The following is an 18,165-nucleotide window of genomic DNA, read 5'->3' as shown; positions in this document are numbered from 1 at the left end:
TCAGCAATCTTGATTAAGGTTACATAACTTATTAAGAGAATGACGGACTGGATTGTTTGATTCCCAAAACTCCTGCCTGTATTGTGTTGGCCACTTTCTCTTTCACTCGTTAGAATTGTCTGCTTCTTCCTGACAGGCTGACATGTTAGACCAGGAGGCAGCCTTCTTGCAGATCCAAGAGGCTAAGACCATGGTGGAAGAGGACTTGCAGAGAAAACTGGAGGAGTTTGAGGATGAGAAGGAGCAGCTTCAGAAAATGGCAGATTCTGCAGCAATATTGGAGCAGGAGCTAGAGCAGGTATATGCAGCTGGTAGAGGGAAGAACTTTTCACAGAAAGCTTTGCAAAGGCCTATTCATAGTTTGCATCTTAAAGACTGGAGAGAAACAAGACTGGAAGCAGGAGATACAATCCAGCGAACAGGAGTTCTTTTTAAAGTGCTTTTGAAAATTCTGTTGGAAGGCAAATGCTGATCATGATGAGCCAGCTGTGAGGATAAGGTAGCTGCCTCCACCCGTCAACCAGCCATTTGGTAGTAGCAACAAAGGGCATTTTATTTTAATACAGTTCTTCTCTCGCTTTCTAATTCCCACCACTGCTGCTTCCTAGAGTCCCCCATCTATTAAAAGCTAAAGGTAAAAGACCCCTGACAATCAAGTCCAGTCGCAGACAACTCTGGGGTTGCGGTGCTCATCTCGCTTTACAGGCCGAGGGAGCCGGCATTTGTCTGCAGACAGTTTTTCCGGGTCATGTGGCCAGCATGACTAAGCCGCTTCTGGCACAATGGAACACTGAAACCAGAGCAGCGCATGGAAACACTGTTTACCTTCCCGCCGGAGTGGTACCTATTTATCTACTTGCACTTTTTTTTTGTCCTGCTTTTGAACTGCAAGGTTGGCAGGAGCTGAGACCAAGCAATGGGAGCTCACCCCGTTGCGGGGATTCGAACCACCGACCTTCTGATCGGCAAGCCAAAGAGGCTCAGTGGTTTAGACCACAGCGCCACCCGCGTCCCCACAGCACCACCCACATCCCCCATCTATTACTCGTCTACATTCCACATCATCCTTGTTTGCCTACCACACTGGTTTCAAATTCCGACCCTCTACTCCAAGCCGCATGAAAATTGCTGCAGGTCTAGGGGGACCACTTAATATTTTTTTTGTCTGTTGTAGCAATTGCAATGCACTGTGCTAGATGCTGTAGGATTTTTAACTGTATTTTTATTACTTCTTTTGTTTCTAATGTATTACACTTTATTGATTGATTGATTGATTGATTGATTGAATGTATATACCGTCCTATACCCAGGGGTCTCAGGGCAGTTCACAGAATAAAATCAAGATATAAAACCACAAAATACATAATAAAAATAAAAATAAAAACAACCCAGTAGTGCCCCCCCAACACATTTTAAAATGGCATGGGATGTCAATAAAATCAACCTAAGGCCTGGTTAAAAAGGAACATTTTTGCCTGGCGCCTAAAGGTGTATAATGAAGGTGCCAGGCAAATTTCCCTGGGAAAAGCATTCCACAGATGGGGAGCCACTGCAGAGAAGGCCTGTTCTTGTGTTGCCACCCTCCGGACCTCTCAAGGAGGAGGCACACGAAGGAGGGCCTCAGAAGATGGTCTCAGGGTCTGGGTAGGTTCATATGGAAAGAGGTGGTCCTTGACGTATTGCGGTCCTGAGCCGTTTAAGGCTTTATAGGTCAAAACCAGCACTTTGAACTGGGTCCGGAAACTAATTGGTAGCCAGTGCAGTCGGACCAGGATCAGTGTAATATGCTCAAACTATCTTGCTCTGGTGAGCATCCTGGCTGCTGAATTCTGCACCTTGACTTCCATAGAATGCAACCCCAGGAAATGCTCTGTTCCTTCCTGCCGCTGACCTAATCCCTTGGATTGGGGTAGCCAACTTGGTTCCCTCCAGATGGTTTTGGGTTACGACTCACACCAGCCCTTGTCAGCATGGCCAGTGATTATACATGATGGGAGTTGTAGTCCAACAACGTCTCGTGGTACCATGCTGGCTACCTTTGCCATAGTACTCTAGGCTCAGGGATGGGGAACATGTGCCTGCCTGGATGTTGTTGATCTCCAGTTCCATTCAGCCCCAGCCAGCATGGCAAACAGTCAAGGATGATGGGAGCTGTAGTCTGGCAACATCTGGAGGGTTCATGGGTTCCTCACTCCCACTCTAGAGACCTTAAGTGCTGGGTATGTGATGTGTGCATTCATAATGGAGGACACCCTAACACATTTTCCCTTCTATCCAGCTGAAATTGACGTTGCATCAACGAGATCTTCAGGTCGAGGCTTTGCAGCAGGAGCAGCTGGACCTCATGAAGCAGCTGACTGCCACCCAGGAGACTCTCCAGACCCGAGAGCAGTCACTGGGCGACCTCCAGACACGTTATGATGAGCTGGAGGCCAGGCTGACGGAGTTGCAGGGGGAAGCCACCTCAAAAGACGACGCTATCCAGTATTTGCAGAACGAGAAGATTGTTCTAGAGGTGGCTCTGCAGGTAGCAAAAGCCGGCAAAGAAGGACTCAAGGAAGGAGTCCAACATTTAGGAGAGAGCACTGAGGCGGCATCAGACGTTCTGGAGCAGCTGAGACAAGAAATAGTTGTCAAGTCAAGCCAGGTAATATACACTCTTCTTAATTGTGTTTCTGCTCTTTTATGCACTTATAATCATCAACACACCTGTAAGCCAGGGCAACCTGCACAGCAAGTGTTCACAAACCTTTTATATATTTTTTTATTTAAATATTTTTATTGGTTTTTAACATGCAAAATTATAAAACATACCACACAATTTATCACAAATACATTCTTATTGGACTTCCATCAGCACCTCTGATAATCCTCCGTCTTAATCACTTCTTACGCATTTCCTAACTTAATATTGCCTTTACATCTCTTAACATACCACGTCTCCTTCTCCATTTTTGCTATATTTCTAATATCATTCCTTACAAAACTTCTTGCAAAATTCACAAACCTTTTATAACAGGGATGGCCGATGTGGTGCCCTGCAGGTGTCATTGGACCACAATTCCCATTATAAAAAAACCTATTAATTAATTTATATGCCACTTATGTTCCAGAGTGTCTTTTAAGCAACTTCCCCCTTCTTTTTCCCTGTTCTGGCTGTTGCTATTAAACAGCAGGTGCACTTTGGGATCATGTGCTGTAGAAATTACACCTGGGAAAATTCTTGCTTTGGATGCCACAAAACTAGTTCACTACTCTAGTCCTCGTCCAGTGCCCAAGTAATATTGATATTATTATTCCACCCCAATAGGTAGAAAATCTTCAGCTTGAGAGTGCCAGTCTCAAGAAGCAAACCCAGAAGGTCAAGGAGCAGTTCCTTCAGCAAAAGGTGTGTGTCTATATAAGTGTTTTAAAATACCGTATTTTTCCGTGTATATTTTCCATCTATTTTTGGGGACTCAAATTTAATAAAATGGGGGGAGGTGGCTCAGAGTTGTTGAATTTTTTTCACTTTTGGGGGGGGATTGCACAGGGTTGTTCAGCTTTTTTTAGCGGGGGATTGCTGAAAATTGCTCACCCGCACGAAACGCAAAATCCGCCTATCACCTGTCCCCTCACCAGCAGAAGCTGCCAATCCCCTGCCCAATTGCCGGAGCGTCAGCCAATCCACACCAGCCCTTGACGCAACAACCAATAACATGCCCAATAGCCGCTGACAGACATGGCAGCAACCAATCAAACGTTCACCCTATGCACTACCCATGTATAAGACAACCCCCACTTTTAAGCATGATTTTAAAAGAAAATAACGTAGTCTTATACCCAGAAAAGTATGGTAATAAAAATAATTAAATGGCTCATAAGGATGTCAGCTTATGACTGGGGAACTTGGGGGTTGAAATATCACCCTTCAGGCCTTTCTGTCTGGCTCTCAGAACTCTTCACAGACCATACACCTCACCAACCTTACTTCTCTGCCTCCTTGAGTGCTTGAATATGTCCTTGAACCTGGACGGAGAATAGAGGTTTGTGTGTATGTGTGTGTCGAAACTTTCCTCCTTTACAAAGGCAAAAATTTCCAATGGTTGCTCCACCCACTTTTGCCTGTGGCCACACCCACCAGTGGCATGCGGCCTTTGGAATATTGGCGAGAAGGGAATGTGGCTCTTGAGCTGAAAAGGAGTCAACACTCCTGCTGTAGTTTTATATAGTGTAATTGCCAGAGTGGTGTAGTGGTTAAGAGCAGTAGTCACGTAATCTGGGGAACCGGGTTCGCGTCTCCGCTCCTCCACATGCAGCTGCTGGGTGAGCTTGGGCTAGTCACACTTCTCTGAAGTCTCTCAGTCCCACTCACCTCACAGAGTGTTTGTTGTGGGGGAGGAAGGGAAAGGAGAATGTTAGCCGCTTTGAGACTCCTTTGGGTAGTGATAAAGCAGGATATCAAATCCAAACTCTTCTTCTTCTTCTAAAATGAGGACGCCCTTCTCTTAGTCCTGCCAGCCCTACGTGCTCGCTTGGTAGGAACTTGGGAGAAGGCCTTTTCGGTGTCTGCTCCCAGATGCAGGCAACTCCCTCCCGAGAGAATCTAGACTGGCTCCCTCCTTCACCGGCAGGTGAACACTGTCTTGTTCCAACAGGCTTTTGGTAACTGACTGCTTTTAACGAAAGGGTTGGTGCCGTGCTGTCTCGATTGTAATTATTGGTTTGGTTTTAATATGTTTTGTATACATATATTTTACCAATTTTTAAAAATGGTCCCCCCCCCCGTTTTTTAGTGGGTCTTATTTTTAACTGTAAGCCTCCTTTGAGTCCCATTAAAGGCGTGGTATAAATAAATATGTAATGATATATAATGATAATAATAAAGCTAAGCATATCAATTTCTTTTCTAGGTGATGGTGGAAGCTTACCGGAGAGATGCAATTTCAAAGGATCAGCTGATCAGTGAACTGAAGTCCACCAAGAAGAGGCTGGACTCTGAAGTGAAAGAGTTAAGACGGGAGCTGCTCCAGCTTCAGGGTGAAAAGAAATCCGTGGAGGTTGAGAACTCGAGGCTGGGGAAGGAGGTGTCTCGAGTTCAGCAGCAGATGGAGGAATTGGAAAGCCAGTTGCAAGCAGTCCAAAGAGAGCGAGATGACATGGAGAGAGAGTTGCAGGTGCAGATGAAGCCTTTGTTGTCCTTCTTAACGTCCATAATAATGCTTCGGATCAGCCTGTTGGAATACGTAGACAGTAGCTATGCTGTGGACATTTTTTTGGAGGGCAACAAGGCCTCCATCCCTGGTAAACCGTGATGGGAATGAGCCTAGCCTTTCCCAAAGCTCTCATGATCTCCTGCTTCTCCCTTCAGCATGGCCACAATGGGGAAAATCATAAGTTTTTACTTCCTTTACAATCATTGTTTAGTGTATAATTTGAAACTTGTTTTATGGGCGATGGTGGACTTTCCTTCCTTGGAGGTCTTTAAGCAGCGGTTGGATGTCCATCTGTCATATATGATTTCGTTGAGATTGCCGGATTGCAGGGGGTTGGACTAGATGTCTCTTGGGGGTTCCTTCCAACTCTACAAATCTATGATTATTATATTTAACAATGTATTATTTGAAGTCAGCCAACTGTGGCTTGAAGTTGCCTTGTTTCAGATAAACCATTGTTAAATTTAACCACGGTTCAGCTGGCAAAACAAGCTGTGGTTCATTAAAAAAACACAAGTGAGACCTTCCTAATTCCTCGTGCCTGCAATGGAGTAGAATGGAGGGGAAGGACAGAACTATGAGACTAGGGGAAAGCAAGGCTCATTCCCATCATGATAAACTATGGTTTATAATGACAGCGCCGCCAGAACATTGACCTGCATAGATGTTGGAGTGATCTAGAAAGGCAGTTCATAAATTACCATCCCAGAGTAAATTGGATTGTTTGTGGGCCATAAAAGGTCCACAATTTAGTTTTGTTTGAGTTCAGCCACTGAATGTGTCGCCTTTGCCAAGTATATAAAATTAAGACCTTTTTATTAGAGAAGAACATGTAGCTTACAGTTCTCCTGTCCTGCTTTTCAGACTTTGCAGTTTGACAGAGAACAGATGTCTGCTCTAGCTGAAATGAATGAAGTATTAAAACGGCAGGTTGACGAAATGCAGCAGGAAACCAAAATGTGAGTATGAGAGATTACGCCTTGCCTAGAATAGCCACAGCAACTAGTACTCATTGATTTTGTTCATCAAGTGCCTATGTGGGGGTGTGTGTGTCTGCAATCTATTAATGGGGGCATAGTCTTCTTTTTGCCTTTTATCTGGCTTTCTGATTCCTGTAGCATTAATGTCATTTGTCACATAAAGGTAATCTAAGAACAATGCAGCACCAAATTAGTTTTTGACATGTTGGGATCACAAACATGCATTATTTATATGGGAGTGTCTCTTTTAATTAAAGGTAAATGGGTAGTTTGAAGTAGCTTCAATTGCCTTTAAAATAAGATAAGCTTTTCTTGCCCAATGAGACTAAAAATGTATGTAAGGCAGATTAAAAAGCATTAAAGCCAAAGAGTGGCTTTGATTCTTACAATATGCCTTTGTCTAATTGTGTGGTATGATTAATTTGCTTGCCTGTGTTAATGCGGTGCATGCTTGTGATCCCATTTGCTACTTAATCCTCTTTAGTACCAAACTACAGTGGAATTATTGTTGGGAACGTTGCCAACGTTCTGCTTTTAATGCTGTTTGTTCTTTAGCATATGCTGTGTACCACTGATGTCATATCGGTCTTCTGGGTCAGATTCAGGTTGGATTAAATTTAGAGTGATAGCCAATGTCTTAAGTAGACTCCCCCCCCCCGCCCTCCTAGCGGGGGCCCAGCTCTGTTGCAACATCCTTGATGCAAAATGGGACAGGCTTTGGGTAGTCCTTAAGCTAGCAGTTCGGAATACAGACTTAAGGGATATAGCCCATTGGAAAGTTCTCCTATGGGTCTCAATGCAGTCCCGCTTTCAATGAGGCTTGGGCATGAGCTTGTGTAGTAGAGTGGCTAGACTAGGTCCTAGGAGGCCATGGTTCAATTCACCACTTGGCCATGAAGCTCACTGGGTGACCTTGGGCAAATCACTGCTTCTTGCCCTAACTGTACATCATAGGGTAGTTGTGCGGATTAAATGAAAAGGGACTTTGAGAGAGTAATTCCTATTTCCCTAGTTATTGTGCTGTTGGGTTTATTTCAGAGTTTCCTGCCTGTTTCCCACTTTGCCCATTTCACTTAATTAACAGTTGAAAGAGAACATGATCCTAGTGAACAATGACTAAGACTGGCCATCTTTGTCTGCCTTCTGTCTCCAACTTATCCATTCAGGTGTTAAGTAGATTTTAAGGGTAGCTAGATTTACACCTGCTGACCTTTATGCAAGGCATGAGAATCTCGGGATGTTTCTAAATGCTCTCCAGGTTACATTTTTTGAGAGCAGACTGGTACCAGGGCCAGGAAAGTTTGTAATGGAGGGTCCCCCGTCTATTAAGTTATGTCAACTTTTTATAAACCTTAGAATAAGTTCAGATTGAAACATGCTTATTCGCCTCATGGAAGAGTGTATAGCTGGCTGGAACCTTTAAATGTCCAGAAGGTGAGGTCCTACTTGTTCATCTTAATGTGGAGCTTTTTTTGAGGTAGTTTTTTGATACAACTTTTTTAAAAAATTACTTTCAGGGCCTTTACTGAACAGAAGCAAAAAATGAAACGACTGGGCTCAGATTTGAGCACAGCACAGAAGGAGATGAAAGCAAAACACAAAGCTTACGAGAATGCAGTTGGGATCCTCAGTCGCCGGCTACAGGAAGCTCTCTCAGCAAAAGAATCGTCTGAAGCAGAGCTGGCAAAGTTGAAGGCACAAATCTCTGACAGTGAAAACAGCCAGGCTGGCCTAGTAAGCAAAATTCCTGAGCAGGCCTAACTTCACTCACTTAAAACAGGAGTGGGGAACTGGATCTGGCCCAGTGAGTCAGTTGTCTATCTCCTCCACTGAAGATCACTGGTGAGAGAGGGCACCCACCTGACATCCAGAAGACATCAGGTGACCCATTTTGGGGGGCCTGCACAGTTTGAAATCAAACTGTTTGGGCAGATGTGCAGCCCGCAAAACATGCCTTGAAGCTATTTGCAAGACCCAGTGATCATTGAGTTTTGCAGAACCCTTTCAGAGTGCCTTTCCAAGCGCTCTGCAAGTTCTGAGAATCAGCTTATTGCTGGATTTTGCAGAGTGATTTGTGATGGACTCTGCACAACCCGACGATCAACTGTTGGTAAGGTTCTGCCGAGTGCTTTGCACAGGGCCTGCAAAACCCCTTTTGGCTGAGCTATCTATCTATATGATGGCAAGGGGTGTGACATCGTCGAAATGGCCTTGTGGGGCCTAATGTTGCTTGTGGGGCCGATGTTCCACACCCAAACTTTAAGCAATTGAATTCCTACCCCAACTGAGATGCCTAACTAGACTTACTTTGTCTTTTCGCTTTCAGGAAAGGATTCAGGCACTGGAGACAGAACTGGAGGTTCTCGGCCACAGTAAGATGGTTCTAGAAAAGGAGCTGCAAGAAGTGATCTCGCTCACCAGCCAGGAACTGGAGGAGTACAGAGAGAAAGTCCTTGAACTTGAGGACGAGGTAATTGTGTTGGCTTCTTGTTATCCTATATCTCCTTGATGTGGTGCTGCTTCTGTAGGCTGGATGCATGTAACCAGTTCCTGAGGATCAGCACTGGTCTAGATCTGTCTAGTGGAGGCAGACTGGTGCAGAAACTGACCTATGAACTACAGCAGTTGTGCGGAATATATCTCAGCCAAAGGGCCACATTCCTTTCTGGGCAGCCTTCTGGGGTCTACATGCTGTGGTGGGCGGGGCTGTTGGGATACTGCCAGGGAGATAAAGTCCATCTGAGCTCCCAAGCTCGGTGCTGGACGATCCATCGACCTCCCGTAGTCAGGCAATATCAGCAATCAGCGGCACGAAGCCTCAAGAAAAGATAGCCACATTCTTGGACTTGTGCACACTCTATCAGCAGAATTCACACAGCAGAAGATGCACAGCAGGAGAGCATGTTTACAGTTTATTCAGCGTTGGTCAGAACAAAGGAAGACATGACCGTCTGCTTCGGCTGCTCAGGCAAACAGAAGGAAACGAAAGGAACAGACAACAGAAACATCCTGTGAGACAGGAAATACGCAGGCTATGACACAAACATCCTGCTCCCTTTTAAGGTGGAAGGGAAATATCCTAACAGGGGCCAGAGGCAAAAGTGGGTGGAGCCATGAATGTACATGTTAGCGTTTGTACAGAAGGCAAATAACAAAAACAGCAACAACACTATTATTATTTGTACCCCACCCATCTGACTGGGTTGCCCCAGCCACTCTGGGTGGCTTCCAATATATACAGTCATACCTCGGGTTACAGATGCTTCAGGTTATGTTTTTTTGGGTTACGGACGCGCCGAAACCTGGAAGTACCAGAATGGGTTACTTCCGGGTTTCGGCGGTCACGCATGTGCAGAAGAACTAAATCGCGCTTTGCTCATGCACAGAAGCGCCGACTCACAACCTGCGCATGCGCAGATGCAGCACTGCGGGTTGCGAACGTACCCCTCACACGGATCATGTTCGCAACTCGAGCATCCACTGTATATAAAAATAATGAAACATTAAACATGAAAAACGTCTGTATACAGTATATGCCCCTCTCTATCTAGGCAAAAATGAGGCATTATCAGATTTTAAGGATAGCTTCCAGCCAGACATAAAAACACTCAAGGCAGGTGCAAAGCTGGGCCAGTAAGGTGTGTGGCCTTGGAAAAGTACTGAGGGTCAGATGGAGAGACTTGGAAGTCTGCATTTGGTTCCTGCCCCTGAGGTTCTCAACCCCAGAACTATGGAGCTCTGATTCAAATTTCACCTCTGCCATGAGCTCACTCTGCCATTGCTGGCACAGAAGGTCAACAGTGTTGGGCACCTGCTAAGGCCCATGCAGGGGTGGGGTGGACTTTGGTAATCTTTTGTAATATGGCACCCCATGCGAGGCCAAAATTTGGTGCCCCCAAATGGATCTTCTCAATTATGGGTTTTCTCAATTTTGCTTCTCCTCGGCTTGGTGCCCTGTGCCACTGCCTATGTTTCACCATTTCCCAGCAGCCTCCTTGCTCTTCTACCACTGCTATTCTTCTTTGCCCGCTATACACCTGCTCTCTCCAAATGAGTATAACCTCTGTGTGCTTTGCCCTGCCCTGCCCTGTTTCTCCCCTGGGAGGCGAGTGCCTGTTCAGGCCAAGAGAAGGAGGGAGGTAAATATGCAGCAGGAACAGCAACCAGCAGGAGGGCCCTCCTGCTAAGAGAGTCTCTTGCCCAAGGAAACTTGCACTGCCTTTGGCAAATCTATGCTTTACAAGTCCCTTCTGCAGTATGGGGGCAATCCTGCTCTGCCTTCCAGCATTGTTACGTTACAATAACATCGTATATGTCAAGCATCTTGAGCACTGAAAAAAGCTGTACAGATGCTTGTTGTTGTAATGCCATATGTGGTGCTTGGGTTCAAGGCCTAACAGATTCCTTAGCCCTCTGGTTAATGCACAATAGCCAGTGTAACATGAGGCACTACGATGCTCTAGACTGGGCATTGATTTGTGAGTTTTGCCGTGCGGGAAGCTCAGCTGTGCAGCATAGGACAACATCAAAATGAATGCAGATGATGAAAGGACATCCTCCTTCAGGTCCGGACAGAACTAGATTCGCGGGTGCACCAGCTGAAGTCAACCTGATGCAACAGCTGTACCTTAAATTGTTTTGACCAGGATGCCTCCAGGGTCTGAAGCTATACACAACACTTCTCAACTCTGCAGTTACACAAATATACTCGTTATCTCGCTTTCCTCCTCCTGGGAGAAGTGATTTTCTTTTAACGCGTGATAATTTTTGAGTTGAAAACACTGGAAATTTCTACAGCCCATTTAAAAAGTAGGAACTCCACAGCGGTCTGTCCCAAACCATCTTTTAGATTTGTATTTAAACAACCTGAAAAGCTTGGTTGAAAAAACCAATTAATTCCTCTGTGCTGTGCGTATCTGGGCAAGTAAGGTGATACAAGGATACATCTGGAATACAGTTTGATTGTTTTACTTCGCTAGCTATATTTCTGTACCACCCTTTAGCCAAAAAAAGTTATTTGGGCAGTGCACAGACAAAAGGTGAAACCAAGAAGTGAAACAAACAAATGAGCAAACAAACAAACAAAGAAACATATTCATACCTCAGTTGGTTGGAGCTGGTGCTGATAACACCAGGGTTACAGGGTTGATTCCCATAAGGGACAACTGCATATTCCTGCATGGCAGAGGTTTGGGCTAGATCAGGCACACCCAAACTCAGCAGATGTTTTGGGACTGCAATTCCCATCATCCCTGACCACTGGTCCTGTTAGCTAGGGATGATGGGAGTTGTAGTCCCAAAACATCTGGAGGGCCGAGTTTGAGGATGCCTGGGCTAGATGATCCTCTGGGTCCCTTCCAACACTATGATTTTAGTGTTGTATCCAACTTAGTCCTACTCAGAATAGACCCATTGACATTACTGGATGTAAGTTAGTCATGCCCATTACTTTCAGTGGGTCTCCTGTGAGTAAGAATATAAGAAGAGCCTGCTGGATCAGACCAATTGCCCATCCAGTCCAGCATCCTGTTTTCCCAGTGGCCTGCCAGATGCCGTTGGGAAGCCTGCAAGCAGGACCTGGGTGCAACACCACTCTCTCCTCCTGTGGTTCCTAGCAACTGGTGTTCAGAAGCATCCTGCCTCCAACTATGGCAGTAGCATTGGATATAAAACAGCATCTGAATAAAGCCAGCAACAGAAATAAAGCAAATAACTTTAAAAGCACAAAAAATGGAACGCAGAAAGGTTTTAATCTGTACTAGATGAGCCTCTCTGGACAGTGCATTCCAAAACTAGGTGCCACTACTGAAAAGACCCTCTCCCTAGAAGCCATCTGACAGGTATTCGAGCAGAAGGGCCTCTGAAGATGACTTTAGGGTCTGGGAACTTCATCGGTTTATAGTGTTTCTTCATTGTTTGCTACTCAGTGACATTCAGTGAGCCTGCAAAGTGATTTCTTATGGTGGCTGCAGTAATTGTTCCTATTGTTCATTTAGCTTCAGGAAGCCAGGGGTTTCCGGAGAAAGATAAAGCGGCTGGAAGAGATGAACAAGAAGCTTTCCCTTGAGCTAGAGCATGAACGCGGGAAGCTCACTGGCCTCGGCCAGTCCAACGCAGCTCTGCGGGAACACAACCGCATCCTCGAAGCAGCGCTAGCAAAGAGAGAGGCGGACCTGGTGCAGCTGAATCTTCAGGTACTTTGAGCTGTTTCTGCCTGGGCTGGTACTGTAAATCAGTTCCAGTTCTTTAGGCTCTCGTTCATTTTGGTCTGCAGTCTGTGAATATTACATAGGAGGGATGTATCATATTGGAGGGACACGGGAAAGGGCCTTCTTGGTGGCTGCTCCCAGGCTTTGGAACTCCCTCCCTGGAGAAGCTAGACTGGCTCCCTCCTTGTTCTTCCGTTGACCAGTGAAGACCTTCTTGTTCCAACTTGGGAACTGACTGCTTTTAATGAAGGGCTGGTGCTGTGCTGTTTTTATTGTAATTATTAATATGTTTAAACAGATTGCATATATGTATATAGTTTTAATAATTTCAATGTTTAATCCCCCCCCCATGTTTTTAGTGGTTCTTGTTTTTATCTGTTAGCTGCCTTGAGTCCCATCAGGGGGAAAAAGCAGGGGATAAACACACAAAAACACACATTTGTACACCATTTAATCACTGTCAGCTCTAAGTGGTGCACAAGAGGCTCAATACACTAAAACTAAAAATGAGCTAAAACTCATTATAAAATCAGAGTTTGATTAAAAAGCCTGCTGGAAAGGAATTGAAATCAAACTCAACAGGAAGAGAGTTTCACAAAACTGGTTCCACAATGCTGAATGCACAGCTCCTTGTCACTATGAACCATGGGGAATGTAGTTTGTTAAGGTTTCCGAGAGTTGTTCAGAGACCCCTATTCCCTTCATCAAGCTACAATTCCCAGAGTGGTTTACCAGCCAATCCCTCTTTCCAGGGTGCTGTGGGAACTGTAGCTCTGTGAGGGGAATGGAAGTCTCAGAACAACTCTCGGAAACCTTAACAAACTACACGTCACATGATTCTTTGGGAGAATCATTGGCTTTTTCAAGTGGTATGTTGACTTTTTCAAATATGATGCTGCTTTAAAGAGCATGTGGGGCCTTAGTTAAGCACACGTGCTTTCAGAAAGCATCAGCCAGTGCAGTGAGCAAGCCCAAGGACACCAGCTTTAAGTCCTTTGTATCGGGAGGGTTCACCTTGTGGGTTTTGTTGATGGCCCAGGTCCAGGCAGTTCTGAAGCGCAAAGAGGAGGAAGACCAGCAAATGAAGCAACTAATCCAAGCCTTGAAGATGGCCTTGGAAAAGGAGAAGACAAAGGTCAACAGCCTTAAAGAACAGGTAAGAACTGGTGTGTGTGTTACTTTTCACCATGAGCATTTTAAGACTTGCCTGCACAACTGGGTAGAGGGTCCTGTGTGTGGTATGCATATAAATGAGCAGCAGCCATTAAGGACTGTTGCATGATTATGGTTAAATGGCAATGAGCTGTAAAGCCCTCCATTTCAGATCTTGGCTGAAGCCACTAGCTCATTGAGTGGCCTCTGATATGCTAAGACCTCCTTAGTCCCTATTTCTATCTGCAGCAGGAGGATGCCAAAATTGTCACATGTCAGGCTTTTGCTATGATTGCCAAGATAGTGCATGTAAGTGTTTGAACTACAATTCCCATCAGCCGCAGCCAGTGTGGCCAGTTGTCTGGGATGGGGGGAGTTGTAGTCCATCAACATCTGGAGGGCCAAAGGCTCCCCAGCCTCGAATGAGAGTGAGAAATCGCAGGTGATAAAGATGGAGAAGGGACAATCTTGAGTTGTAGGCTTGTGGTCCTTAAACAGAGATGCAGCGCACATGGGAGAAAGGGTCAGGGAAATGGATGGGTTAGGATGGCAGAGAAGCGGACACGGAGCAATGGATCCAAACTGCAGGAAAGAAGATTCCACCTAAACATTAGGAAGAACTTCCTGACAGAAAGAGCTGTTCGGCAGTGGAATTTGCTGCCAAGGAGTGTGGTGGAGTCTCCTTTGGAGGTCTTTAGGCAGAGGCTTGACAACCATATGTCAGGAGTGCTCTGATGGTGTTTCCTGCTTGGCAGGGGGTTGGACTCGATGGCCCTTGTGGTCTCTTCCAACTCTATGATTCTATGATTCTATGATAATGATCCATACACTGATGCTCTTTGCTGCTATAGGTTGCAACAGTCAAAGTTGAGGCAGCGCATAATCGCCGTCATTATAAAGCAGCTGCCCTTGAACTTGGCGAGGTGAAACGAGAGCTGCAGGCCAAAGAAGTCCTCATCCGGGCCCTTCAGGCTGAAGTGGACAAACTGCAGTGAGTATCACAAGGAAACTGAAACTACATTTCTATTAAAAATATGTATAGTTTGGTGTTTTTGGACCAAAAAACCGTATATTTTAGGAGGAATTGCAAGGCCTCCTCATGGGTTAACCATGAATGAAGGACGAACACATGAATAACGGGTTTTGGGGCCAACCTGCTGGGCCTGCCCCCCAAAATCCCACCTGGTTCTACCCCACTGATTGTGGGCGGCGCTGTGGGTTAAACCACAGAGCCTAGGACTTGCCGATCAGAAGGTCGGGGGTTTGAATCCCTGTGTCGGGGTGAGCTCCGGTTGCTCGGTCCCTGCTCCTGCCAACCTAGCAGTTTGAAAGCATGCCAAAGTGCAAGTAGATAAATAGGTACTGCTCTGGCGGGAAGGTAAACGGTGTTTCCGTGCGCTACTCTGGTTCACCAGAAGCGGCTTGGTCATGCTGGCCACATGACCCAGAAGCTGTACGCCTGCTCCCTCAGCCAATAAAGCGAGATGAGCGCCACAACCCCAGAGTCGGCCACGACTGGACCTAATGGTCAGGGGTCCCTTTACCTTTCTTATGTGGGGAGGAGCCTGCACAAGTGCAGAACTTCAGAATTTTGCCCAAGAAGTGGAGGTCAAGGATGGAGTCAGGTGGCTGAGCTGTGTTGGAAGCCAGAATGGAGAGCTGGTAACTGAAGGAAGCTGCATGTATCTGCCTTATCCCCAGGAGGGAGCTCCCTTTCTCCTCTGGGAAGCAGCTCTGAAAGAATTCTATCCGCTGATTGCTCTGTGCCTCCTACTGCAAGAAACACGGCAGTTCTCCTACTTTGTGGCCCTTTGGTTGGCTGCCTTTGGTGCTTACAGTCCCCCATTTTCATTCTAGCACAATTGCAACCTTGGTTGATAATGTATTGAACTAACTTTAACGTGTACAGTTTGTTTTATCTCCCCTCAGTGTTCTTGCCATGCATCCTCAAGAGGTGTGCTCTTCAATCTGAGAGCTGTGTTCTCCTCACCGTGGTGTGAATCTGTCTTTTTCTTCTAGAGTTGAAGATGGGAAGCATTCAGCAGAAGTATCCCAGTTCCAGGAAGAGCTGGCAGAAGCTCGTTCCCAGCTCCAGCTCCTCCAGAAACAGCTGGATGAGCAACTTAGCAAGCAGCCTGCAGAAAACCAAGAGGTGAAGCATCAGTATTGCTCATTCTCTGCTTCCTTATATGAATGTCGATCCAGGGGCATTGTTAGTGGTGTGACATTTGACATTATCTTTTTCTGAGTGGGCAATGATTTGATGGGTGAATCTAGGTTATTAAACAGGGTACCAATGGGGTGAAATATGTTTAATTCAAAATTACATTATCTAGAGATTATGGTGGGGGTGGGGGGGATGAATGGGATCAACTGAGAGCAAACTGAATTTATTTGGGAAATTAATTGGGAGTAAATGAATTGACTGATTTGGAGTTGGGAGCAAAATAATTGAAGAATTTACCTTGTGTGGGAATTTGCCGGCCTGCCTCCTGCGGCCTTTTAGGTTCTAGGTTTTGCATCAGTATGTATAAATTAGCAAACACACATTTTATGCAAAATTGTGAGCTTTGCAGAGGCATCTGTTTGGGCACAGTGAGAATAGAGTGCTGGGTTAAATAGACCATTTAGTCTGACCCAACTGGGCTCCTCTCCTGTTTTTATTCAATCAATCAATCAATCAATCAATCAATTAATCTTTATTACAGTCCAGAGACCCAACAAATCGTTACAAAGCAACACACAATTCATACAGCCTACCTCCAGTTTAAACATGCATTTTGTTCAGAATATAGGGATCATTGGTTCTTGCAACCACTGATAAAAACTTTGCCACTGCTAGTGTTCTAGCATTTGTCCGGTCTTCCAATAGGAACCTGACATAGTGAGCCTCTGATTTTCCCAGGAAAGGTACCAGCAAGGGTAGTATCAGTTCAGCCCTGGCTTGCTCATATTTTGCACAGCTGTTTTTAGTAAATCTCACTGAACTTCAATGTGATTTAATTGACCTGAAGTATTACAGCTTCTTATGTAATTATATTTTGAAATACTCCCCCCCCAACCCCCAACCCCCACATTTCTTAGGTTGAAGATCTCAAGTGGGAAGTGGAGCAAAAGGAGAGAGAAATCCAAGCCCTGAAGCAGCAGTTGGACTTGACTGAGCAACGCAACCAGAAGGAGTTGGAAGGCGTACAATCCGTTTTACAGGTATTTAATTGGACTGTCAGCCAGTTGTCATGGAAGATCTGTTACGAGACATAATAAGACGCTAATGAAATAAAAGGTTTATGAGTGTTCCAAGCCTCCAGCAGAGTTCAGATTCTATAAGACTTGTAAGACCACAGCTGCAATCCTATAACTCCATATGGGAGTTACCCACATTGAACTCAATGGGACTTGCTCCTGAGTAGATAGGTAGAGGCTTGCCATCTAAAAGAAGTGACCTCTTTCCTTTTTTTGGAATGATCTTTGGTTAATGCAGAAGGTCAATGTCTCCAACAATCCTTCTTCATTCTAGAATATCAAGACAGAGTTGGAGATGGTTCGGGATGATTTGTCCTTAACCCAAAAAGATAAAATCACGCTTCAGGCAAAAGTGACCGAACTCAAGAATAGCATGAAGACTCTACTGCAGCAGAACCAGCAACTGAAGCTGGACTTGAAGCATGGAAAGATGAAAAAGGTACTTAAGAAACACAGTCTTCATCTGTATTTCATCCTTTTCCTAGAGAGCACAATAATCTAGTTTTATCATAATTAATTTGTAATGGTTCCTTTTTTGCAATAACTCCCCAAGGCTCTCAGCAATCGCCTCAAGCCCACTTACTGTCAGAGACAAAAGTACTACATCTTCTGCATATGAAAGAATTGGCAGGGGTTCGTTTGACAGACTAGGATAGTGAGTATGTTCCACTGATAAGCTTCCTGCCAAATAATTCATATAAAAAGAATAGGGGCAAAGATGTATCCCTGTTTCATTCCTTTGAGAGCAAGGATGGAGTGGGATAGATTACCTTTGCTATTACTGCCCAAAATAAAAGGGTAAATACATGTAACCTTCCAAATTGTCCCCCAGTAACCATCTTGGAAATTAAGAGTCTTATCTCTAAACTCAAAAGAGGCAAGGTCCCAGGAATTGATGGTACTTGAGAAACAACAGCAGAACAAAAGGGCTTTTCCCTGAGAACAGTTGAGCTGTAAGAGCGAGACCATTGGTTGTATCTCATCCTAGACCTACTGAAATTAATGGACCCAAGTGAGTAATGTCTATTAATTTCAATGGCTGCTTTTTATTTGAAACAAATACACAGTGGCATTTATGGCTGTTAACTTAAGCTTAAATGCCTGGTGAAGTGTTAGAAGCAGCTGTTGTCTTTTCAATAAAGAAGGAACAATGTAAATTGAGACGTGCTTCATTTTAGACTGGTCACAGAATCCAGCTTTTATTGGTTCATAGTTGTCGTACATTGTGTGGAGTGGGATTGTGCACACAGGGTAGGATGCACAGAGAGAGAGAGTGTGTCCCCCGCCCCCCAGTACAAATGCATTGCATTATGAGTTGCTTTGAACCATCTGTCTTGGCTTATTGAACTTTCACAAGCTGCAATTAAATTAGGAAGCTTCTAATGA

General features: G+C 45.1%; 1 protein-coding gene across 5 annotated transcripts in view; it reads left to right on the top strand.

The window, feature by feature from the left end:
* GOLGA3 (golgin A3) overlaps positions 1-18,165 on the top strand; it is a 46,723-nt gene that overhangs the window by 22,236 nt on the left and 6,322 nt on the right. For all 5 annotated transcript variants that reach the window (XM_053369449.1, XM_053369448.1, XM_053369452.1 and 2 more), the window contains 13 exons: positions 137-298; positions 2,279-2,647; positions 3,311-3,388; positions 4,893-5,156; positions 6,060-6,154; positions 7,693-7,909; positions 8,502-8,645; positions 12,172-12,369; positions 13,424-13,540; positions 14,388-14,527; positions 15,556-15,688; positions 16,621-16,743; positions 17,054-17,218. In XM_053369449.1, coding sequence (XP_053225424.1) covers positions 137-298; positions 2,279-2,647; positions 3,311-3,388; positions 4,893-5,156; positions 6,060-6,154; positions 7,693-7,909; positions 8,502-8,645; positions 12,172-12,369; positions 13,424-13,540; positions 14,388-14,527; positions 15,556-15,688; positions 16,621-16,743; positions 17,054-17,218 — 2,205 coding nt within the window. The remainder of the gene's footprint in view (positions 1-136; positions 299-2,278; positions 2,648-3,310; positions 3,389-4,892; positions 5,157-6,059; positions 6,155-7,692; positions 7,910-8,501; positions 8,646-12,171; positions 12,370-13,423; positions 13,541-14,387; positions 14,528-15,555; positions 15,689-16,620; positions 16,744-17,053; positions 17,219-18,165) is intronic.

This window comes from Podarcis raffonei, chromosome 16, assembly GCF_027172205.1.
Source record: "Podarcis raffonei isolate rPodRaf1 chromosome 16, rPodRaf1.pri, whole genome shotgun sequence".
NCBI classification, from domain to species: domain Eukaryota; kingdom Metazoa; phylum Chordata; class Lepidosauria; order Squamata; family Lacertidae; genus Podarcis; species Podarcis raffonei.
Note: the sequence above shows the minus strand (reverse complement) of the source record. Positions and strands in the feature narration are given on the sequence as shown.